The sequence below is a fragment of the Zonotrichia albicollis genome, chromosome Z, assembly GCF_047830755.1.
Source record: "Zonotrichia albicollis isolate bZonAlb1 chromosome Z, bZonAlb1.hap1, whole genome shotgun sequence".
NCBI lineage: Eukaryota > Metazoa > Chordata > Aves > Passeriformes > Passerellidae > Zonotrichia > Zonotrichia albicollis.
Genome location: NC_133860.1, coordinates 15,515,448 through 15,540,654, shown reverse-complemented (window position 1 = coordinate 15,540,654; position 25,207 = coordinate 15,515,448). Strand labels below are relative to the sequence as shown.

General features: G+C 41.5%; 1 protein-coding gene across 5 annotated transcripts in view; it reads right to left on the bottom strand.

Annotated features, from left to right (window-relative positions):
• UNC13B (unc-13 homolog B) overlaps positions 1-24,943 on the bottom strand; it is a 206,993-nt gene extending 182,050 nt beyond the window's left edge. For 2 of the 5 annotated variants that reach the window (XM_074533534.1, XM_074533533.1), the window contains exon 1: positions 24,683-24,941. In XM_074533534.1, the coding sequence (XP_074389635.1) occupies positions 24,683-24,704 (22 nt within the window). In that variant the 5' untranslated portion in view covers positions 24,705-24,941. Of the gene's footprint in view, positions 1-24,682 lie in introns of all 5 variants that reach the window. The other 3 variants (XM_074533532.1, XM_074533535.1, XM_014270368.3) reach the window with 3 other exon arrangements.
• Between the last annotated feature and the right edge of the window lie 264 nt (positions 24,944-25,207).

The following is a 25,207-nucleotide window of genomic DNA, read 5'->3' as shown; positions in this document are numbered from 1 at the left end:
TGACAAGCTCCACTACTGTTACAGGGAAGCAAAGGCAACCTCAGTGTAGAAATTTGGTATTATTTGCTAAAAAAGCAGCTGGAGAGGGTCACAGCTCCTAAACAGAGAGAAGAGACACAGCCTCTGCAGCAGCAATATGCAAACTAAGAGACATATGCCATTTGTACATTGTGGTCACAGCCCCTAAATATTCAGAGGCTTCTCTGATGAAAGGCAGCAAACCTTAGCACTGCCTCAGCAGCTGAGAAGTGTTGCCTGTTTAGGGCTTCAGCAAGAGCTGTCCCACAAATATCCCAGGGAAGCAGCCAGACTAAACAAAATCACAAGCCTGCTACAGACCCACATGTCAAAAACTGAATCCTTAGCAACTCCCAGGAATGAGCACCATCCCTCTAGACAAAGGGCATGTAATAAATTACACTTTTAGCTGCAAAAATAGAACTTATAACTAAGAGCTGAATGACAAATCTGGGAGACTCATCTCATTAGTAATTCTTCTGCCCTATCAGCAAGCCTGCACAGTGTGTCCAAAAAGTTGCCATGAAAAATTACCTGGGTGCATTTTTATTTTGTTAGCCCTACAGGAAAGCACTTCATAGGGGTGTTCAGAAAGCTTTGCAAAATTGCAGCTCCCAGGACATTGCCCAGGACTGAGTGGGAGACTGCAGGATTCCCCACATAAGAGTTTGAATTTCTGGTAGTTTGGAGCCGGAATGGGCTCCCAGGCACTGCTATGGCCCAGCCTGTTTGTCAGCCCAGGGAACTTGCAGGTCAGACGCGTTGCACTGAACACCATGCCATGAACAATGTCAGCTTTCCAAAGGAACTCTCCTAAGAAAACTTTTGTACCCAAACCTGCTCCTTCTCTCTCATCAGAGCTCCTCTGTGCCAAGCTCTCAGGAAGGACTCAAATTTGAGTCCTGAAGCTCTACATTAATTACTGATGCATTAGTTACTCAGCGTTACAGCAAAGGCTGAAAAGTCATTGCTACATGACGCAGCATTAAAGTACTCTGAAATCAAGCCATGTGTAACAGTACATTTTTATAATATAAAATATCATTTTTATAATATAAAACTTGTACCATAAAATGAAATTATTCTCTAGGGAATCCAGCAACACCAGGTTTACAGGTACAGCTGCTCCTCCATTGCCACAAAGCAAAAACCTAAACATAACCTAAGTTAAAGGTCTAGATCAGGTATTTCCCAACTCACTCCCAGTAATCCCACAGTACTCCTGCTCTCTGGGGAAGGAGCATTTCTAAACCAGCTGGATATGTCAAATTCTGTTCAGTTTCAAATGGCTTCTCTCAGCAAACTGAGGGCACACGAAGTGCATCACATTCAGACACAAACATCAAACTGTGCCGATCCTATGCCACTGCACAGGATGAGCAGGACACCAGGGAGGGAACAAAAATTATGGAAAGGCAAGAACTAGTGCTTTGCACTGCCATGTGCAAGCACTTCATGAAACAGATGCACAGAGATACACCTGCTCTTTCTGCACACCAAGATTCATTTAATCTCCAAAAAAGACTTTAGCATATCAGAGATACATCTATTCCATGGAGTTACTAGAAAGCAGACAAAACTTGATGTAAACATTAAATTCATCCAGAGATTTTCTTCGTCCCTCTAAGCATCTCTCGCCATTTTGGTGCTACTCTAATAGACATAAAATAGAAATTAACTTGAAGCCGTGCCAGCAGCTTACAAAAAAAAACCCCTACCATTAAAAAAAAAAATATATATATATATATATAAAATAAAATAAAATTTTAAAGAAGCCATAGAAAGATTCCAGATGCTCTACAGCCATCACTTTCAAAGGACTGGAGGTTCAGACAAACTCCTAAAGACTAGAAAAGGAAAATACAAGCCAGAAATTAAAAAAAAAAAAAGAAAATGTCCATTATCACTGTGGGAGGACAAAAAAACAGAGCAGAGCATACAGCAGAGTATTCTTACTTCTTCAGTTCAAAGGAGAAAGCCTTGTTATCCACATATTTTTCAAACTGTCTGAAAGAGGATTTTTTTTTCTGAGCAGGTGCTACATACACCAGTGAGATAATTAAAATTAGTCATGCCAAATTACTGCAAGGCTCAGAAAACACTCTACTCAAACCTCCTAAGCAGGCACATGGTCATATTCAGTTAAAGGGAACCCGAGTGTTCTGAACACCCGCACATCGCAGATCACCTTTAACACTTGCTTGCAAAGGAGAGGAATGCAACACAGGGAGTGCCTGAGCAGATGGCCAAAAGATTACATTCTAACTAAATCCAGCACATGACTTACCACCCGGTCACTCCCCACACTAGAACAAAACCTACATCCCTTCACAGGGGACAATAAAGTGCCATGGAGGGGCTGTGGGAGAAATTAGAAGAATGGAAGGGCACAGTTTTAATTACCACTTTTAAAAAGCAATGCAATGCTGAAAGCAGAGCATTCAAAATGCATTTTCCTGTTCAGCTACTTGATAAATAGCTTCCTCCTCTCTGTAAAACACAAATGCAGCATTAATGTGTTTTTGAGAGCACTCTAACTTCCACAGCAACTTTCCCCAGCTGAACAGCAGAATCGATACATATTTCCATTTCACTCTGCTCCTCTCACCTCTTCCAGGTGCTCAGACTTCAGTGTACAGTGACATGCAGCACGAGGTGCAAAGGTTGCTTAAACAACATAAATAAGAGACCACAGCAATACTACCCAAGACTTAAGTCAACACACCAAATTCACACCCATGCGCCCTCCAGCAGGCACGCAGAAGGGAGGGGAACCCTTCTGTGAGGGTTGGAATGGTCAGGCAGCTCCAGCCCTTAACTTCCTGTAACTCAGCCCTTAACTTTCTATAACTCAGCCTTTGGAAATAATTTTGCTGCCTAAACTCTGCGCCAACAGCTATACCCCCTAACAGAGCCAGAAAATCAACACCTCCTACTCATTTCTTGGAAGTTACCGATAAAATCCACGACAGGCTGACAACTGGATCAAGACTGGCACCTTCAACAAGGACTGCTCTGCCCCTGGAGATCCCACCCTGACAGACAAGCCCCTTTCACAGAATGGGTCAGGTGGGAAGGGAACACAGTGGGTCATCTGGTCCAACCTCCCTGCTCAGCCAGGGTCATCCCAGAGCCCACAGCACAGGATTGTGTCCAGAGGGTTCCTGAACAGCTCCAAGGAGGGAGATTCCACAAGCTCTTTTCCTGTCCTGGAGATCAAAACACGCACAGCCTTTGCACTCTCTCATCTTCCACCTGAGGGTGAGGAAACCTTTTCTTTTCCACTACTCGAACCCAAAAGGGGTTCGAGCCTGGAGGAAGCAGAGGCCGTGAAGTGACCTCACCTGTGATTTTAACTCAGCCACTGTTTTGCTTCACACTATCCCTATTAAAGCCCAGCAGCAGCATTTATACCATTATGCAGAACAGCAGTACTGACTGTGCCATGAAACTCTTCTCCTCCCTTCCTAGTTCCTAAGAAAGGAAAAACAGAATAAAACAACAGTTTGGTGGGTTTCCAAGTCTGCTTGGATTCAAAGATTCAATGTGACAAAGCCACCTTGATATTCCCAGCCTGAGACAGGTGTAAGGCTCCACTGCATTCTCAAACATTTAGAGTTAAATTATGTACAGAAGGAAGAGATTTCCCTGAACTAGCTCAAAGGAAGGATAATTGCACAGGAGGCCCCAGGGAGCCACCAGCACTCAGCAGCACCTCAACAACCTCTGCTGTAACTGCAGAGTCCACAGCAGTCTCCAACTTCTGCCAGCAGAGCTGGACTGGTTATTGCAGAAAGGCTCCTGCAGCCTCAGGGGCCACTGAGAGACACAGCACCTAAGTCACATTCATTACTTCATTCTTTGTTTTTCTGCCAGGCAAAACAAACCACTGGTTTACATATAAACATTGTTCCACTCAAGCAGGGAAGAGAGTACTTTATGCCCCAGTATTCTCTTTGAGAATGACGTGATGGAAACACAGTGGGTACCTTCATGGACCAGCAGTCCTAAAAGCTGAGACTGAATTCACAGTACACTGGGGATAACATTCTGTTATTGCTTAATGTGAAAGGCAGGCTGGGCTGATCTGAGACCTGCTCTGCTACCAGAAGGAAGAGCCACTGTGAAATGCCACTCTGCTTGGTAACTGGCAGAGAGCAGGAAAACAGCGCAGATTTTCAACAGTGCCCAAAGAACTGAGGTTGCTTCTAAGGACAGAATTTTTCTGACTTAGTACTTGAAACAGTCCTTCAAAAATCCATTACCTCTTTGATTGAGACAACTGTGGGGGAACCCAGATAGTCAAGTTTACCTCAACTGAACCGAGGGATCAATCTGCTTTAATAAGTAGTCCAGAATAAATGGAAAAGATGCGATATGAGTTCATTAATTTTTAATAGTTCGTAGAAATTAAAAAAAAGAAGCCCAACATACCACAAAGCACTCACATATTGCATTTTCCAATCATGTAGCAAAGAGCTTTCTTCAATTTCACCACTCTGAATGCCCATAGGACAGATTGACTTGCCCTTCCCAAGGCCTTGAGAACCATGTCAAACAAAGGGAAGGATATATTTCCTTCAGCAACCAGCCATTATTCACATTACTCAAGGATTCTTCTTAGGAAGGGGGTGGGCAAAAGAGAGTTTTTAATCTGTAGTCTGTGATAGCAAATTGATCTACCCAAGAGATTTCTGTATTGCCAGATGCCTTGAAAATGAATTAGAATCCTTCCTAATTCACATGAATTAGCATCTTCCTGCTCAGATGATCTGCAAATTCATTACCCTGTCCAGAGGCACACAAAGCTACTAGGTTTATTTGATTTATGATACAATTTCCAACAAACAGCTTTCCACCAGCCACTCCACCCTTCCTGCCCACTGGACAGTGACTGATAGCAGCTGGAACGTGACTGCTTGCAGGGTTTTCCAAATCTCTGTGTTAAGGGGACACATACTCATTATTCCCATTCAAGGTTCAGCACCATTTCACAGAGCATTTCCAGGAAAGCACTACATAATGTACATACATCCCATACTGCCAAACCTCACTAAATGCCTCCCTGTGCCTCTGTAAATTCTCTTTGGTCAGTTAAGATCCAGGCCTTGCACACACACAGGTGTCACAACCTGCAGGAAGAGAGCACCCCTTGCTCCACTCCAAACTTGGGGCTCACAGCTACGTCCCAAGGGGATATTGTTGCATGTTTCTCGTTACTAAATTTGACTCAAACATTTGTGTCTTGCTAGAATTTTCACAGGTATAGGATGAACTTTCATCAGCAAAGTCTTAAAACCTAAGCAGAAAATGCTTAGCATTTTTATGTAAAAGCTATATATTATAGTCTTGTCTAAATCTCTCTTACTGCCACAGCCCATGAACATCAGAGTAACACAGCACAGTAACTGGATATCAGGACTCTTCCCCAGTATTTCATGCACATGAACTTGGGAGAGCTTGCAGGACAATATGATGGCAAACCTACACAAACCTGAGCAAGCCCACAGTTAATACACTGTGCTGATCCAGTTATAAAATGAAAGATACTTACATATATTTTGCTCAACCACCTGATTCCCTCAATGAAGCATGTAATTTCATACCTCTGGCAAATATTGTCACTTTTCAGCTCAGCTTTTGCATAAAACTTTGTCAATGTGTACAGCACAGCTCAGCTTGCATCATAGCCTCATAGCATTCCACTTCTTCCATCCCTACCAAAATTACTATATAATGTGAACAGAACAAATTTAAAAACCGTATAGGAAACCCTTTCTGCCATTTGCACATATTCCCCACATTCTCACAGTATACCTGGAGGAGTAGATAAACTCTGCAAATCTTCTGGCAAGAGCTGCTCAGCTGTGAGGGTTATTTTATAATAGAAGTCAGTCCTCATCAGCCAAAGAAGCCTTCTTTTAAAAGGTTCTACTTCTCTAAAAGGTATTTCATGCAACAGAAGGGGTAACAATTTACTTTCTATTCTGGTTTAATGTACTAGGCAGTTAATGCAAGTAGACTTCTAAACACTTTCAATGACAAAATAGATTTAGACAGTTAAGAGACACATCTGGGTCTTGTTTACAGGTTAATCTGTTACCAGATCTGATTTGACATACTGACTTAAAATCGCACAGGTTTCCAACTTCCTGAACTGAAGGGTTTCATAAATATTCTTGTTTGTTGCATACCTCAAGAACTCACCTGCCTGAAATACTCCTTGAACAATTTCACCAACGCAAATTCACAGGTGAAGAAAATACTACTGAAATTAAAAAAAAAAATACAATAATGCTGCAGGAGATATGGGGATTGCAGTTGTGAACAGTTTTGAACAGAAAAATGAAACATATCTCAAACCAACAATTTTACTAGGGAACTCCAGAACAGGAAAAGTGGAACTCTAACTATGTATGCAACTTGTAGAAGGCAACTGTGACAGAGGACTAAATGCAAAAGGAAAACTAAAGAGGTCTGCAACTGATTCCTTCCTTGACACAGACATCAGACTGCTCTCCCAAATTCTTACACCAGCATTTCTCAGGAAAGTAGTATCAGTATGCAAGGTCAGGCTGTTATTTGTTGGTTTGAAAACAATATTTGAAGTACAGCAACTAGGACAGGGTTCACAGAGAGGAAGGGAGGGAGGAGATTAACAAAATAACAGGTCCCAAAACCCAGAAGTACCATAATCTCTGAACTTTTACGTAAATATGTTGATTTTGCTAAAAAGCTAGCACAAAACACGATCTACACTGCCAAAAGATTACAATACATCATGACAATTCAGGACTGCAGAAGAAATCCAGCATTTTAAAACATGCAGATCATTTTATCCAAAAAAGCCTCAGGAGATCGTAACAATAAAATGCTTAAAACATTGATAAGCTATTTGGTAAACCACAGCTCAAATCTTTATCACATTAAACATTAGCACTTAGTGGAACTTCTGCTTTGCAGTAGAAGCTGCAAGAAGTTTACTTACAGCTGATCCCAGAAAAGCTTCCTGAAAGGCAGTAGGAAGCATTCAATTGATTTCAGATAAAGAGCAGCTGAAATAAGCAGGACATTATTGTTTTTTCTGTCCAGGAGGGGGAAAAAAAAGTGCATTCATGAACCGTACAGCCAAGAAAGCTAGAATAAGATGCTGGAAGCAATAAAAAAACTAGGAACATGAAGGTCTTGAACTTTTAAACCTCCTGAAACAGATCTGCACTGCCAGTGAATGCAGAGTGTCAACAGCCCATTAAATATTTTCCAGTTTTTACATTAAATACACTTGGAACCAGAAAAAGTGCAGAAGCTTTTATGTCCAGGCAGCTTGTGTGGTGAAACGCTGAGCAGGAGAGAGAGACGAGGTGGCATTTGAGGAGTGGAATTCCCAACACCAGAATACTCTTCCAAAATTCCCATTATTGCAGATGCTCTTCCAAGCTCTGAGTGTATCTAACCCCCTTTCTCCTGCTTGCATGGACCCTCAGTTCAGCTGGCAGGCGTGTAGTCTCAGGACACCTCTCTGGCTAGCATGAAACAGACGAACCCCCTGAGTTCGTCATCTTTCAGGTAATTACAACAATGATCAAGAATCATAAGCCATATTCTGTCTGCTTTGGGACCTGCTGAAATGACAGCCTCCCAGTGCCCAGACAAAAATCTTTCCTCTACACAAAGCATCTATTGTCCTTAAAGGCTGTGCACAAAATGCTTGCTCCAGCTCTCAAGAGCCCCACAGTGCTGGAGTACAAGGTACCTCCAGCCTGCACACTGCTCTACCTCATTACTCACCTTTTCGACTTATCTAGCATCAATCACGATCTCAGTGCAAACTGACAAGTCAATTCTAGCAAGGCAAGAGTCAGCATCCTCAGATGCTTATTCAGAATTGTGCTTTGCTCCTTCATAACCTTCCCATAGAGACGTTAAAGTGTACCTGAAATTCCACTTTGCTCCTAGCTGTCACCTCAACAGCCACTTGCCTGAGCCAAAGACCCAAACTCCGAAACACAGCGGACCATTCAAACTACCTTCAGATGGTTTTCTTCACTGAGAAAAGACTCTGAAGTGTCAGTCCTATTTCTCCACAAAGTACCACAAGCAGGTAACACAAGAATATTCACAGGCAAGGTGCCACAAAGACCCTTTGTCCTGTCTCACAGATGTTTGCCTTCCGGTCACCGCGTCTCCCCCTACCAGCCCCATGACAATACCAGTCAGATTTGTAATTCATTGCCCCCAAAACATTGGTTGCTTCAATGAGTCTGACAGTCTCATTGCTCAAATTAGATGCTAGAGCTTCCAAAAACCACACTGACATCAATGATATCTTGCACTTGGGTCCCAAACCAGATGTCTTCTGCCCTGCACACCAAGGGGCTCCTTCTCCAGCTTCAGCAGGAGTTTGTATTAAGAGAAACCACACCGAGAGAGTGAGGGCTGCAAAACAACACCCTTAGCCTGTATCTCATCCATACAAACATCTAGACAATTCCCAGAAAAGAGCACAACATGATGATACAGCAATACCTAGCCTACAAATTAATATGCCCCTAGGCTTAGGACCCAGGTGACATTTTTGAAAGTAGTTTCATAGAGTCTGTTCTACCACCAAACCTCCTCTATCACCTACATAATCAACAATTAAGGGTGTCAGCAATTACAAGTGAATTCCACTTTAGTATTTCTTCAAAAGCAAGAGGGAATACATGCTTCAGACACCTTATTTCATAGTTTAGCTTTTTTGCTATACATATTTGTTGTCACTTGACAGCAGAATCGAGTGTTTTAAAGTTGACAACACAAGCAAACCCATATTGCTCTGTGTCAAGAAGAAAGGGACTATCAAAGATGCAAGATGCTTTGCTACCTGTTTGACACAGCAAACAGAGTCTGGCTTTTTTAAAACTGAAGAGCTTCTTCCCCAGCCACAATACACAAAATAAAATCTTTCCAATTTTGTGGGGCTCTAAGCGGAGAGCTAAGTACCTTATTACTACCACCACCAGTCCTCAAGGGCAAACACATACACCTCAGCTGACTGAGTAATCCCTCCTGGTTTTGGCGTGACCTAGCACAGGCAGGTGAGCATCACCTCCAACTGATTGGTCTGGATCAGTTATACTTTCCTTGAGAAGTAGGAAAACAAACACAAACTGAAGTTTTGTTATTATGTGCTTACAAGACTGCTTTTGTCCAAAGTTTGCTCCCCAAGGGGCTGGGGAAGCAGAGCATGGTGATGGAGAAATAGATTTGATACTATTTGTGTAACAGAACACCTTGCAAACAAAAAGGAAACTGAGGACTTAGCCAACTTCCCTGATTCCAGAGCTAAATCCACCCATATACATTTACCCTACGAACATTTAAATCAGTTGTTAAAAAGCACAGCTAGGAGAAATCCCTGCAACATAAATTTCTTCCTTTTTGAGTTGACCAACACAGACACACTTCTGAAGATCCACTGAAGTTTCTGCTCAGCAGCTGCTTTGAACTGAGCAGTGAGGACAGGAACAAAATCTCTTATTCAAATCACAGAGATTATAAAAGGTTAATCCTCCTGACGCTGGCAACACAGACAGCTCTGTCAGGCGACCTGGTTCCCCAACCAAGAGGTGAACTAAGCAGTAATCCAAGCTGCCACGCCTCTCCAATATTCTCCTGCAGCCTTAATATTATTAGTCAAAAAAACAGCTTGGGTGCAGTGCACTAGAGCGAGTTATTTTGTGTCTGACTCTCACAGAAGATGCATTCTGTTAGATTGTGCTTTGGTACTTTGCCTTAAGGGGTTCCCTACAGGTTACTGATTTCTCCTGAAATTTAGCTGGTTTATGATGAAAAAAGACAGCATCCTACCCCTGAATCTGTGCTTTATCATGGAAAAAAATAAACAACAACCAAATCTTACAGAATTTTTAAATGTATAAGATATGCACTATTGGACAGAGTAGTAAAGGAAGCTTCCAATTTTCAGTGGCATAATGTCCCCTTCTTTCAAATTCTGCAAGGTTCAGAAGTACATTATTTTAAGTTAGTGGTAGAAATATATTATTTTAAGTTACTGGAAATGCCTTAATTGATTAAGGGAACAAAACCCACACTACTAAATTTTACACAAAACAGACTGCAACTCACATATGCCTCCAGCTGCCAAACACTAAGGAAATATGCATAATGAAAACCATATCCTTGGAGCAGAAGGCAGGAAAAGAGATAGACTGATAATGTATCAAGCCTGCTAGGAGCCAGTCTGAGCTGGTAAACTGCCTTTGATGACAAAGCAACAGCTCAACTAGTTTACAATAAAAGTGTCAGTGGGGGGAAAAAATCAAAGAGCAACCAAAAAAAATTTTTAAAACTCCAAACATAATGAAAAACCTTTAATAGTAATTCAGAAATCAGATGAATGGAGAAATTGGTTTCTTCAGGTTTGAGGAGGGTGGGTAGATGTATTTATTTTGAAAAAATATACACCTCTCTGCAGAATCACTTCTTCCAAGACAGAGAGCACATGCAGCTTCTGCTCAGACATTGTACACAGAGGTAAAGGCCACTTAAATTACTAGAATCTTGCCAGAGTTATTAGGTCAAATCACACAACCTGGCCACAGCCAAGGTACCAGCTGCTAGAAGACACAGGTACTGGGGTACCAGAGAGGAAAGAGCAGAAATGACAGAACAAACCCACTTGTGCGCTTGTCCTTTGGCGTGTGCTTTTCACCTGTCAACAAAAGTCACCTCAACAGTCTCCCCGGTGACTCAGGCTTCTGCACTCCCTGTTCAGACTTAGTGTAAACAAGATGCACCCTGGAAAAAGAGTTGCTGACTAACTACAACCAGTAGTGATTGCCATCTAATCACAGCCTTGGTCTATTTTCTGGTAGTTTCGATTTAAGTTACAGGATTGCAAGAACTCAGCCAACTGGAACACAGCTACTTGTGAAGCAGGACTGGGCACAAGCTTGTCCTGAAAGGCACCGAGATTAAAAAATGGTGCTAACAAATATCAACTTCACTGGAACAGCATATTCACCAAAAGAAAAACTCAAAAATAAAGCAACAGCACTTTAGTGGTGGATTCAGTAAATTCTAATATATATATTTTTTAAGTAAAAACATCCCAGCACGCAAGAGTTAATTATAAGCTTTCAGGAAAAACAGCACCTGTGTTTTCCACAGTGAATAATGAAGGAAGATTGGTCTAGCATGAAAAATATTTTTAAGTAAAATATTAACAAAATCTTATTATTATATTACTTAATATTTACCTGTTTGGCTTCACAAGCCAGAGAAAATATTAGTATCTAGGAGACAAATAACTTTGACTGTAACAATTAAGAAAGAGTAGAAGAACTTGTTAGAGTATGAGTTATGGTGTAACTGAATGAGATTCCAGGCAAGAACAGGAAACCTAATAAAAAAAACAAACACTGTTGGCAAACTATACCTCTGGCAGTCTGATTTTAATCTTCACATTCACAAACTGCTCAGACAATACTGATTCCTGGAGGACACCCGCAAATTGCAGAAACAGGACAGTCAGATAGATTGCCATCTAAAAGAAGCGCACCTCACAAACACATTAGCATTCACCTGCCCATACTTTTCAAAATACTGTTTCAAAACAGCATGTATACAAAGAACTGAATCATAAGAAGGTCTTACTATTGACAAGGAGTGTGCTCAAGACTGTTCTCCTGAAAGTCATGCTACTTGCTTGCATTTGGACCTCCATAAACAATAAGGTGAAAATATACCAGGTTAAATAAGAATCAAAACCCTTAACCAAAATAAACAGCCGTAGGTGACAATTGAGTATAAGCAGGTTCCTTCACATGTAGGATCTTTTCCTTATTATTAACATTTATAAATAATGAAGATGCTACATCAAAATTTTACCTTAATATACAGTTTGTCAGCATATACAGCAATTAGTTGTCAGAACAGTAACTCACTGCACAAGTTAGTGCAGCGAGGATCACAAGACTGGAAAGGTCCAACTCTAATGCTGCTTCTCCCAACACCTGGACCACTTACACCATTCAAAATCATTCCTACTTTCCACCCAACACTTTAATTAATGGCATGTGTATACCTTCTGTATCTTATGTCAACACTATTCGCCCTCTCCATGTTTTTCCTCACTCCATGTTTAATTTCCTGATGTTTTTAATGAACACAAGTCACAGATCCCATCAGCTTCTGTTTACAAGCATGGTGCAGTGACACAAAGACTGCCCAACATCTCTCCTTTCAGTAAGTTTCACATTTCTCAGCAATGCTTGTCATTTGCCTGTAAGTGTATAGTTTTTGTACAGAACATCAACTATTTTCATTCTCACTCTTCTCAGGGGTCACTGAGTCCTTCCTGCATTATATTTATTTGCTCCAAAATTTACTATATAATTAGGACTTCTCTTAAGAACAGCTTTGACACACACATTTGTATTCTTTCTTGCCATGACACAAGTGGAAGACATCTATCTGCTTCTCCCACTAGTCTTAGTAACATTGCTGCTTCTGCTACAGTCAGCTCCTTATACTATTTACACATCTTTTGCCAATTCCGAATTTCTTTAAAAATAAGTCTGCTATGGGATTTGTGAGATATTACAGAAATACAAATAGCTGCATGTTTTCATGTAGAAACAAGAAGCTAGCCCAGAACAATCTTCCTCTTGCAAACCTGGGTCACATTTCATATGATACCCTTCCACATCGTTTCCACCTGTCTAAAAAAAATTTATTATTCTCTCCTAACAGCTTACTTTCAACTTTCCATGTTGTTACAGACTCGTCTGCTTTTGAAGGCAAGATGCATATTTACGCACATTTATCACTCATCTCCTTTATCTTCCCGCCTATCCACAGAAACCACATCTATTTCTCTCCAGTTAGGCGATGTCACTGCTTGTTTGCAGCCACAGTTAAACTTCTGCTGGCAGAATTCAGATTCAAAGTGTTGCATGTTTCAGCACTCTGGGATACAGACCACCAGACTCAAATGCAGGATATTAAAATTTTTTCTCCCACGCTTGTCCATCATTTTCAGTTTCATAAGAAACAATTCCTACAGTCCAGGGACCATACGCAACCCATCTTTTACACTTCCCTGGCCCCATGCACAGAGGTCTGATTCCTTCCCCTGTGGAGGCTGGCTGTTTCCCTTTTCATGTGACCAAAGCACCTTCTGCTACCTCTTTTATTACCACTTGCAAGATGCCACCTTGTCTGCTGAGGTGGAAGCCCCTGCCTTAGCCTTGGACTTTCTGATCCTCAACATACACCTTCCTCTATGAACTGTTTTTTTGCCCACACCTCTCAGAGGTTCTCTGTTTGCTTAGCATATCCTGACGTAATGAACAGGTGAATCATCAGCTCTGGGGTAATTTCCTAGGTGGAGCCTTTTCTGTTATTTGAGATGCTAATATTTACCCCAGTAGCTTCCCTGAATTTCCTGCCCTCCTCTGTATCCAACCTCCTCACTTCACCAAAAAGCTTCTTCAGCTTTCCTGAAGGCCTGACAATTGCTAACCTACATATTCATCTGTTTACCTTAACTTAGCTTCAGTTGTGATCATTCAAACCAAGTTCACTTCCATGTCCAATTTCCCTGAAGCATATTATGTGCCTCTCAAAGGCACATCTACAGTTCACTCCACCAGTTTTATGGCTGTAGTCACTGTATGATGGTAAAACTGTCAGATAACACAGCTCCCTGTACCCCAGGAAGGACCAACAGGAGATATTCTCTGGTGTGGGGAGTCAGGTTTTCACAGTGAGAACACCCAGAAATACTTTGCTTTAACCACGTTACGAAATTTTTACCCACATTTAAATCCTGGACTACGTGCATTAGATCTCTTGTGCTATCCCAGCAAAATCTCTTATCAGCTCTTCCCAAAGCAATTTCAGCCCAGCTGGTTCTCTTTTATCCACACTAATGCTGCTTTACAATTTTGCATCACCAAACCACAGTGGAATTTTCCCAGTCACCTCTATTCCTCTCTTTCTAGAGTAGGAAAGCCCTTCCAACACCTCTGTTCCTCTCACAACCCCCACTGCTCGTGACTCCTTCTAACCTTTTGGGGGCTGGTTCTGAGTCCTAAACTAACAGCCCCCTTCCCACCACTTTAGCCACAAACTTCCCATCCTGCTTTATAACACAAATGTCCTTGCACCCTCTAGGAAAACTAACTCAACACTACTAATTCAAATGTTTTACTTATATTATTTACTTCATAAAACTGTAGCACTTATCAGGGATCCAGTAACCCCAATTTCATAGTACTAGCTCTTCCACAACACTCTATGAGGAAAAAGAAATATACAATCCAGGCCCCCAGGAGGAGTGCATAGGGTTAACTCATATATATTCAAACTTCTGTCACATGCTACTCTCCTCCAATACAGCCTGAGCACATTTCTACATCTCTGACTAAAGTGTCAGGTTTATACAGAACAGTAACTTCAAACTCAAGTTTACAACAGAAGTAAAAGGTCTGTTGCTAGAGCTCTGGTACACCACACCCCTCCCACCAAGCAAAAGTGTAACAATACACTGATTTAACACGGAGACCTATTAGGGCATGGCAGGTCTTGATCTTTTTTTAACCATGGAAAAATATGTAAACACCCGTCATTATCGTCAGATTACTCATAACATAACATCTACTTGCCTCTAGTCAAGTGATAGACGTTACCAAAATCCATTTTTTCCAATCCTTAAGTACTGGAAGGGCAAGGAATACAACTTTCACAATAGCTTCTCCAACCTAAGGAAAGGCACACCAGATTCTGTTCTTCTGATGCTGAAGCTAGTAAACCACTACAGCATAGAAAGCAGAAATTCATCACATATCAACATAAAGCTACCAAGAACCATAGAAAATCCTTCATCAATTTTAGTTCAGAATCTGATCTTTTTCTGTTAAGACTCTAAGTTACATTTAAAAACTACTATGTATTACAGAGGGTCATACTAGATGATTACAACAAGCCATTCTGGCCTTATAACTATGGAGTTTCTAAGCAGTTAATCTCCTCAAAAAATCTCCTACTAAAATGGAGCATACACAGACTCCACTTACTCAATTTGACAGGTCAAAATCTAATAAAATTCTGCACATGCAGCAAGTTACACCAGGCGGGAAAGGCTGAAATAAAACTACTGTTTCATGTCCATTTTTTCCTTCCTACCAATCCATATCCACGTTGCATGCCAAATTCAAGTCACACACTACAAGTTTAGATAAGGTTCAGATCAGGAGCTCAAGATTGGGGGATGTCTGAACCATAAAACACTGACAGTTTCATTTAAAACCATGACTTCATTAATCTATGAAATGGCATTATGATTTTGGAAAGGTCAGAAATCCCAAATCCAAAAACAAAGGCTAGCTCAACTTTCTAGTAATTTATGACCTCTCTGACTCTCAAAGCCAAGCCCCATGCACAAAGAGGCCAAACAATCTCCTGAAGAATACCACCTGATTGCCTTTAAAGAAATCTTGCAATGAAGAGTAACACATGAAATTTGGAAGGGGAACAAATGGGGAACAACAATTTTCTACAAAGTGTGTAATAGTTTACTGAGCAGCCGAATTCCTTCTTCACACAAAGCTGACAAACTGCCCTGGCACCGTGTGTCTGGTACTCCTGGCCCTATAGGCAGAAATAATTACTGAAGATTTGCACAACAAGGATTCGTAGCTCTCCAATGTGTAATTGCAGCTATAACACTCCACAAGGACTTTGTTTGCAAAGGACTGAGGTTGTTGGAACAGAAGAGTATGTGATAACTACAAGCAAATAACCACAGGTACTGAAAATCTGAAGTCCCTGGACATTTTCTGAAAACCTGTTCTGAAGTTTATACAAGTCTTTTAGGAAGGAAAATGTCTCTAATAGGTTTCTATCTAGAAATTCAGTATTTACATATTCATCAGCTTTATGATGACTATCATATGTGACGAATTTCTGGTTTTTATGCTGAAGTGGTTTACCAACTTTAGCATTAGAACAACAGAAGCTAGTGTGCCTTTCCTTAGACTGGAGACACTATTACTGAAGTTGTACTCCTTGCCGTTCCAGTACTTAAGGATTGGGGAAAATGGAGTTTGGTAATGACACCGGACAAAAGCCCTACAATATCCTATATGTTCCAGGTGATGCAGTTCCTTCACAGCTCCCTTTGCCTTATCCAAGCATGCCTGAATCCTTGGCACATGGACTGCAGCATTGTGCTGCCACAACAGCTCAGAAAAGTGAAGGCTTTCATGGGCCACCACATTTAGCTCCAGATCCAAAATCCTTTCAGCAGATGCCAACAAAGACAACAGCAGGTTGGTTATATGGTGCAGATTTTGCCTGAACAGAGCAGCAACCCAAAAGTGAACAGACAAAGCATGTTGGGGTTTTTTTAATGATGTTTTTTAGGCTGAGTATTACTACATTGGCCTGAGCAGAGAAAATAGAAGTGTGCCAATACTTAGAAGCATAATTCTGCAGTTATTTTATACCTAATAATTAGGTCTCTATGGTGGAAATATTGTAGTCTGTTTAGCAGAGCATTTAGGTTGTAAAGATTTAAGCGAGTTAAGTCACAAGGGCTTTAAGTAATAAGGTTAAAACCAGTATTCCTTAAAGGGACACGGTCAAGGCTTGAAGCCAAATTTCTTTTCAAACTCGCCAACAGATTTAGGCTAGAGATTATCCTGAACAAGACACCTCCTCTTATCCTTCATCAGAGAAGACATCCCAGTCCAATTCACTTTCCATTTATACAGTATGTTCAACTGCAAGGAAGAGCATCAAGAAACTGAGGTCAGCACAAAGCTGTTGAAACAACAAATTTTCTTTCTGTTTTTTAATGCTCCAACTCCCCAGACACAGGCAATCCAAAAGGGAACAAAATCAGGATTTTTAATTCCTTTAACATAGTTCCTACCCCTACATGCATCCTGCCCAGGAATTTTAAGATTTTTTACAAATTTAAGTGTGGCCAGAAAAATTAAATCCTGTAAACTAAGCAGGCAACATTTACCCATACCTGACACTGCCTCAATTTTCTCTCAACACTGGGTTTCCATGAGCTGAACCTCTCTCAGCAAATGATTCCATGCTGAGCACACGGACCCACCTCCCACACAGGTCTGTCCAAAGCCCACGCCAGCTCATCTGACAAAAGGATGAACATGCACTCAGGAGCAACATGGCAGAGGAAACATCAACAAAGTCACAACCATTAGCTGGCAGCATTCCCTTTAATTTTTAGGATGCCCACATGCAGTTATCAGAGAGGCAGCATTCCTGCCAGTGCTGTGCTCCGATTCCTTGCTACTTTCCACAACAGCAGGACATGAACCCAAGCCATAATATGGTGCTTAGTAAGTTCAACCAGCACCAGTCAAAAAAATTCCTCAGCTGAGGATTTATCATCTAACTTCATCCTCTAGCCACAGCTGGTCTCTTGCACCCCACGCTACCCAAGGAGGGAAAGGCTGCTAAGATCTGTAGCTACTCAACATTTTGGGTTTTTTAAGTGTAATTATTCAATTATTCAAAGTTTATACTGGGGAAAATAACTTAAAAGGACAGTAAGAAATCTGTTTTGAAAGCCTGGTGAAGGAGTTAAATGTCACTAATGTGTTAGAGATGTGTTAGATGTTTATGATGCACCAAGTAAATCACATTTGCATCTTTTAATGAAACTATCAACCAGAGATTTCTCAGAGGTTTTTTTTTAATCTGCATTAGACTTGAAGCTTTCTTCTCAGCTGAAACAGACATATAGATGCACATAATGTATTTCATAATATATTTAGCTGAAATCTGCTCATCACAGAAGACAGCAGTACTCATATAAAGACAGTTAAACAGAGAAATGCTGAAGAGCTCATATGCCTGCCAGTACTACTTCAGTTCTATCAAAACTTGCAAATAGCATTCCAACTCAACAACTGTTAAACAGGCAGAACAACTGTTTTGGATCATCACTCCCCTTTTTTTCCACAAAGCAATTATTTAATAGTTACCTGCAGTGGCTGTGATCAAATGAAATAGAACATGGGATGTCCAAAAACAATCCCTGCAATACATGAGGGACATTTCAGAGAGAGTTAATTTCATAATGTTGAGACTAATTACTACCAAATGACTAAGAAGAAAAAATATGAACCAAAACCATCATAATCAGATTCAGGAATCATTTATTAGATGTTTTCCAGGGGACCAAAAAGCCACTACTCCTCAAGCAAGAAGGACAGCTGAATTCCACTCCACTTCAAAGAGCTATCAGGCCATGGTAAAATATAAGAAAGAAACTATTGACACAGGTTGTATGGCCCAAGATTTAGGAAGTTAAATGCACAGAAAAGCAAGAGCCTTAACAAAAAATCTGAATAGAGACAAAACACCAACAAGGGTACTGCCCTCCCAACTCATCAGCTGATTTAACTGCTGATGGTGAAACAGCATTAAGCATCCCATAAACATCTGCCACATGCCCAGGAAGAAGCAAGCACTTGTGAGATCAGGTACTTTCCGGCCCATGGCAAGTGAAGATAATATTAAATATTCGATGCACAAGTAATAAAAATCAGAAGGTCTAAAAAACTGCAACTTGCATGTAATTGAAGTAGTCTGTAGCCCAGTGACCTTTGTTTTAAATGCATCCAGAGAGATCAGAAAAGAGGCTCCAAGAAGAGCAGAGTATGACACCCAAGGTGACACTCAGAGCACACCTGTAGGTGGTCAGGTACCTACAGATCACCAAGCACTCCAGACAAATGTCTGAAATGTCTAAGGAGTTAAAGTTCTGGTAAAAAAAAAAAAAAGATGCCTGCTATTCAGCACCAACTTGTAAAGACTGAATCAAGCTGTACACACATGGAATTTTCTGAGACACCCAACTCACTTAGGGTAGAACAGTGTCTCAATAAAGTGAAAAACAACATAGTATGGGTGAGTATCCAGTGAAACAGTAATAGAGAGTCACTTGAGAGGCTGGCCATGATCAGTGGTGTTTCCCATCCCAAAGCCTGCCATATTTCACTCTTTCTCAACTGGGCTTTTATCACTTACACAAAACCAAGCAGGACACAGAGGCCAGTCAAAAGGCAAATAATAAAAGCATAAAAGAATTATGCACAGCAGCCTAGCCAGGTATAAGGAGGGCCTAAGAGAAAAGACAATCCATCTGAAATCTTTCTAAATGCAAACAGAGCTGATATAACCCCCCCCAGGATATACCTGTGGAATAGGAATCCATGTTACAGAAAGCATCTGCCAAATTTTACTGGTGACAGTTTACAAGCAAAACAACACTTCAACAAAGCTCTTGGTAAACATGGCTAAAGCAGGCACAGAAAAGCACACACCAACAACACAAGTAAAGAAGATTTCATTTCTCTGACAATGATTAGATCAACACAACAATATTAAATGCAATTTCACTACTAAACAAACTTTTGAAGTATTGTCAGAAAGCAAAGACAGCAAAGAAAAGCAAATCCAAGTGCTAAAGAGAAACCATTTAAACTCGTGACTCCAGAAGTCATGCTAGCAATCAAGAGGCAAGAACACCAAGCTGCTTACATACACTTCCATACCAAGAAAATGGCAGGTATTAACCAGTAAGCTGTAACGTAAGAAAGAGGCAGAATTAGTGAAGACCCTACAGACTTTCAGAGCAGCTCAAAATCCGTTTGCAAGACCACACAGGGAATTATCAGAACAAAAAGGCAACAGAGAAAGAGTTGTTAGACACATCCCTCAAGTTCAGGATCTCTTGGAGGAGCAGCAAGAAGAGCTTTTTTGGAATAATTAAAGTATTTTTCAAAACACCCAGTAAAATTGACCACAAGGCACAAAAAATATCCAGGAAAAAAATTCAAAGGAAATATATAGAAAGATGATTTGCCATCGGACATACGCATTTCACATGCATTCAAGTCAAGTATTTGAAATAAGGTCCTGGATTAAAAAAGCAGTTTAATTTGCTTGGACTTTCATTGCTGCTGTGTAAGCTGCAACTAGATCTTGGATGGTTAAGAGTTTAAAATTAGGTTCTTTCAGCATTTAGATTAAATGCAGCACTTTATTGCATATTAAAAGAGTATGCTAATAACAACTTTAACAAGCTAGGCCTGGCAGATCTCACATTGAAGGAGTCAGCTCAGAGTACACCATAAGGGCAAAAAGGAAGCACACACTCTTCAAATTCAGGAAGAACCTCTGTACCATCCCTTCATCCCACTGAGAAATATAGGGAGATTTCAAGGAGTTCATAGTCCCCTAAATACCTAAAAAGTAGATTCCACACTGTTTGCACTAACAGTGCCCAAAGCTGAAAGGATGAGGATTTCAAATAGGAAATCAGATGATCACCTGTGGCTCAAAAGCCAGACATGGTTTGCAGGTTTTACTGAGCAACAGAAAAAGCTAGAAATCTTAAAAAGTTCTCTCCAATTACACCTTTATAAACCTAAAATTAACTCTCAACACAAAATGTTCTTTCAGTAGAGAACACTTTGTTTTTAGCCTTATTACCCAGATTCCTAATGCACTTTATTGTGCTCCAGCACTACTGACACTGGTTACTTCCTGACTAAGGACAACTAGTGAAATGCAGTTCATAATAGTCACACAGCAAATTCTAAATGAATTATTAGGTTATTTTAATATCCTCATGTTATAACCTTGCATTTCTGCTACGACTTTTAATGTTCAATTCTTCATAATTTTGACCTACAAAAAGGTGGATATGTTTTTTTTTTTCAATTCTACAACCACTTCAGAACAGTCCTAACAGCATTCAGTCTTTCAGAGAACACTGAGGTAAGTTGAGGCCATTACACTAAGGTAGGCGAAAAATCCTTTAAAGAGAAGTTCCTAACACTTGGCCACTTGTAGGTATAGGTATTTCTCAGTATACCAGAAGACTGAACATGTTTTCATTTCTTTTATTATTAACATCCACTTCCATTCTCCTTCTTTGTCTCCTTCACCTGGAAGTCAACACAGTTCAATTCAGTACTGGAACGCAAATTTTTCTGGCCACACAGGGATGGACAGTTAATTCTCGGAGTGGTATTCCAACACTCCAGCTGTTTTGACAAAAATGTCACAAGCTCTTCTAATTCTTCAGTGCAGCCACAAGATAAACATTAGGCAAACAAAAAAATATCATTCCTAACCTCCAGACAATGTCATTTGAAAGAGCAGTCAACTTGAAATTCTAGAGTGCAAGAGCTCACCCAAGTCATTCTTCCATGTAACTTTGGCAGCCAAACCTCACACAGATATCAGACCCCAAGATAAAGGCACATTACACGAAAGCACCATGACCTTATGGGACCAAGTCAGGTACTGTGCACAGGGATGAGGGAAGAACCCACTGCCAACATCCCTGGCATTATAATTATCAGGTGGACCAGGCAGGTCAAACACTTTGGAATACAGTGACAGTGAAGATACAGCATAAGCTGCTACGAAGCAGAGAGGAGAAAAACTAGAAGAGAACCATCAGTCTTGAGGTAGCAAGGGCTGGGGACAAAGAAGGATGCAATAAAAGTGAGCAGGTGAAAGGGCATGAACTATGTGTCAGGACAGTGATAAACAGAGCCAGTGACCAAGTGATCCAGCCTCAGCAGGGCCCACTTTACTATGACCCCTGCAAGCTGTGCTGAGACAGCAGTTATTCCCATCACCAACTCAGGAGACAGGAAATATCAGGAAAATAAATTTTATCCAATTTAGATGTGGGGTAAAATCAACAGTTACAAGAAAGTTAAAAATGCAAGAGTGATGTGAAAAACTAGACTGCTTCCCTGGGATTAGTTTTATTTAATATGTACTATTTTCACAAATACAACACTAAATGCAAACTAATAAAGCAAACTATGCCAAGAGAAGATTATCAGACATAATCCAGACACAGCTGCTCTGAACAGGAGTGTATGCAACCTCTCTTGCACTTAAGCAGTGGAATCAAAATACAAAGAAGTCTCCTAAAAGCCTCAATCATGTAATATTCAGGATTTCTTTTCTCCTTCACTTCACTTACACACGCTGCATATTTTCCTGCTTCAAAAGAATCCCTTAATTTGCTCCTACAACAGCCCATTACCACTGGCTTATTTCACACATCCCCTGAACTGCTGCAGACAAGCCCAGACTCACAATTCCTCTGAGCTTAGATTTTCTGTCAGGTGTTTCCTATTTCTATGGCAGATACAGCTCAATGATTCTGGAAAAAACAGAACAAAGCAAACAAAATACACCAAAGAAACAAACAAAAAATGCCACATAACAAAACAACAACAAATAAAACAAACAACAAACCAAAACAAACAAAGGGGAAAAAGAAAAAAGAACACATACACAAAAAATTATTTGTTCTCCAAGAAATTAAGAGAAATGTAGCACTTGACATCAAGAAGACATATATGTTAGCTGGTCTTTCAGGAACAAAGGCAGCACCCAGACACGTTTGGTCACAAACACTGAGCACTGTTTTAGATTAGCGATTCATTAAAATACTATTAATGCACACAATTCAAGGGGGCTGCAAAATAAATCAATAAATTAAAACACTATCCTTCTCACTGGCAGGCTTCTTGTGATGCTGACACTTACAGCTTTTTCCACATTTTCCTTTATATGGAAAACTGCAATCCAGATGCTATGAACAGTGTCCCCAATCACCTACATTTATTCCATGGGGGTTTTTGTTGTCTGTCTTTGTTAGTCTCAGCTCTACATCATCCAACCCCACACTACTATGTAGTCTTATATGTGTACCATTTTGAATAGAAAAAAAAAAACAGCTTTTCCAACTTTCTTACTAACAGCTCCCTGCTGTCTCAACAAGATTAGTTCATTTCGGTGGAAAGGTAAAAGAATCAAGAGAAGTGCCATTTTGTTGGGCTTTTTAAAAAAAGTAACAATTAATAAAGCCGCTTCCTCCTTCCCTCTGTTGTTTTATCTCAGCTCCTGGTATCTGTTTTGTTTTTCACAGTGCTCCACCTCAACATACTTCCATATCATGTTAGATAGTTGCTTCTTGTGAGATCTCATCAGCTCATCCTTTCAGTCATGCCTATTTCAGAAAACATGTTTCTTGATGTTTAGTAAATTGACTACATTCTGCAATCTTATAACAAAGTTGTTCAGTATCATCTATTTAAATGAATTCTCGTGTCTTCTACTGTCTTCACACAGCAGATGGAAATGGAAGATAAAATTTTCACAGTAACTCTTCACACAAACTCACCAGCCACCTCAAATTTCTTCTTTAGCTCTTCACACAAACAAAGAATAAAAGAAACACAAAAGCACACCATTCCAGGCTCCTGAAATGCTTTTGTCCTAAAAACTCTACAGATCAAGAATAAACACCTTGAAAACAGAAGACACTTTCAGCAGCTCAATCATTCAGTTCATGTTCTTTCACTATTTCTCGTGAACAGCATGAAAATACATTCTTAAAGACAATCAGCTTCAAGTGGTATCAAACCCATATTACTTTCAAGGACACTCTGGAAACATTTTGAGGATAAACCACCAAAAAGAATTTTAAAAACCCTGTAACACACATAAGCATCCTCCGGCTAATAAGAATCATCTTCAATGAAGAAATTTTGACAAAACCTTCCAAATGGGCTAGACAAGTCTGCACTTCACAGTTTACACAGAAGTGTAAAAAAACCATATTTAAGATAAACTTTGCACTTGCGCACCTCTCCTAAGCCCTTAAACAAAACATGTGTTTAATAAAAGAGCTGAAACTTAATTCAGAAACACTCCCCAAAAGCAGCGCTCTCCCCAGAAGAACACATCTCAAGATGCTCTGTTGGGCATCTTATACCATCACCAACACAGGGCTTTTGACTCAAAAGAGTGAAGAACAGCCGGATAGGGCGCTGTTATCAATAAACCCGTGTGTGTAAAAGAAGAGCTGAACTGCCAGCAGTGCCAGTTTTTTTATCATTCCTGGCAAAGGAGCTGAGAACATTAAAACTACACTTTTAAGCCGCAGGGCACGGCTGCGCTCGGGGACGCCCGGTGACCGCGGCGTTCAGTGCAGGGAGACACGTCCCAGCGGCGTGAGCCCTGGCAGATGGTTTCCCCCACGGATTTCTTTATCATTATTTTTTAGCGCTAGGCAGCAAGAAATGGGAAACCGGAGACAGCACTATAATCCGCTGAGCTGAGAAAGTGCCGGCTTCCTGCAACCTGTTCAGCAAGGGGACGAGGCTCGATAGCAGCATGAGGAGGTAATTAGGAATGTATGCGAAATAACAAAGCACGCTCTAGGGCGAGTGTACGGAGTGACAGCAGCCTGCTTCCTGCCCGCGCCGTTCACTGGGCAATTCAACTCGTGTCCGAGCCAACTCCCAAAGTCAGCCACGGCTCCTCCCGGGGCCCCGGACCTTCCCGGCCGGGACCGCCGCTCCTGGACCCGCACCTGCTCCCTCGCCATGCGGCACCTCCGGCCCAGGGGTGCAGGTGGCGGCCCGGGCCGCGGCCGCCCGCGGCTCAGGGCGGGGAGGCACCGGCACGCCCGTCCCCGCTCCAGGGAGGCTGAAACCCACTTCACCCAGGACAAAGCCAAACCCTGCCCAGGCGTGTCCCCCCGCTCCGCCGCCACCGCCGCCCCGCTCACCTCGCACGCAGAGCAGCGACATGGCGGCCCCGGCAGCCGCCCCCGGCTCTCCTCATGCCGCCCCGCGGACACCGGGCGGCGGCGGCGCCTCAGCCGGGGCGGGGCCGTCCCGCCGGGGCAGGGCCGAGTGACGACGGACGCGTCAGGGGGAGCCCGCGGCCGGCCGGGCGTGCTGCGCTCGGGCGCGGGGCTGTGCTGCTTGGCTCTCTTCTTTTCAGGCTTTTGTTTCGCTCCCGAAAGGTGAGGGAACTCAGTGGAGGAGGAACGCCCTGGATGTGTCTTCGCTGGAGTGCTCGGACAGCTTGCGAGGTGCTAGCGTAAGAATTTTGGATTGTGTTGAGAGGGACCCTTAGGGATCATCGAGTCCAGCTCTTGGCCCCGCACAGCTCAACCCAAAAATCCCACCATGAGCCTGAGAGCATTGTTCAAACGCGTTTTGAACTCTGTCAGATTCGGTGCTGTGACCACTTATCTGAGGAGCCTGTTCCCGTGCCCAGCCACTGTCTGGGTGAAGAGCTTTTTCCC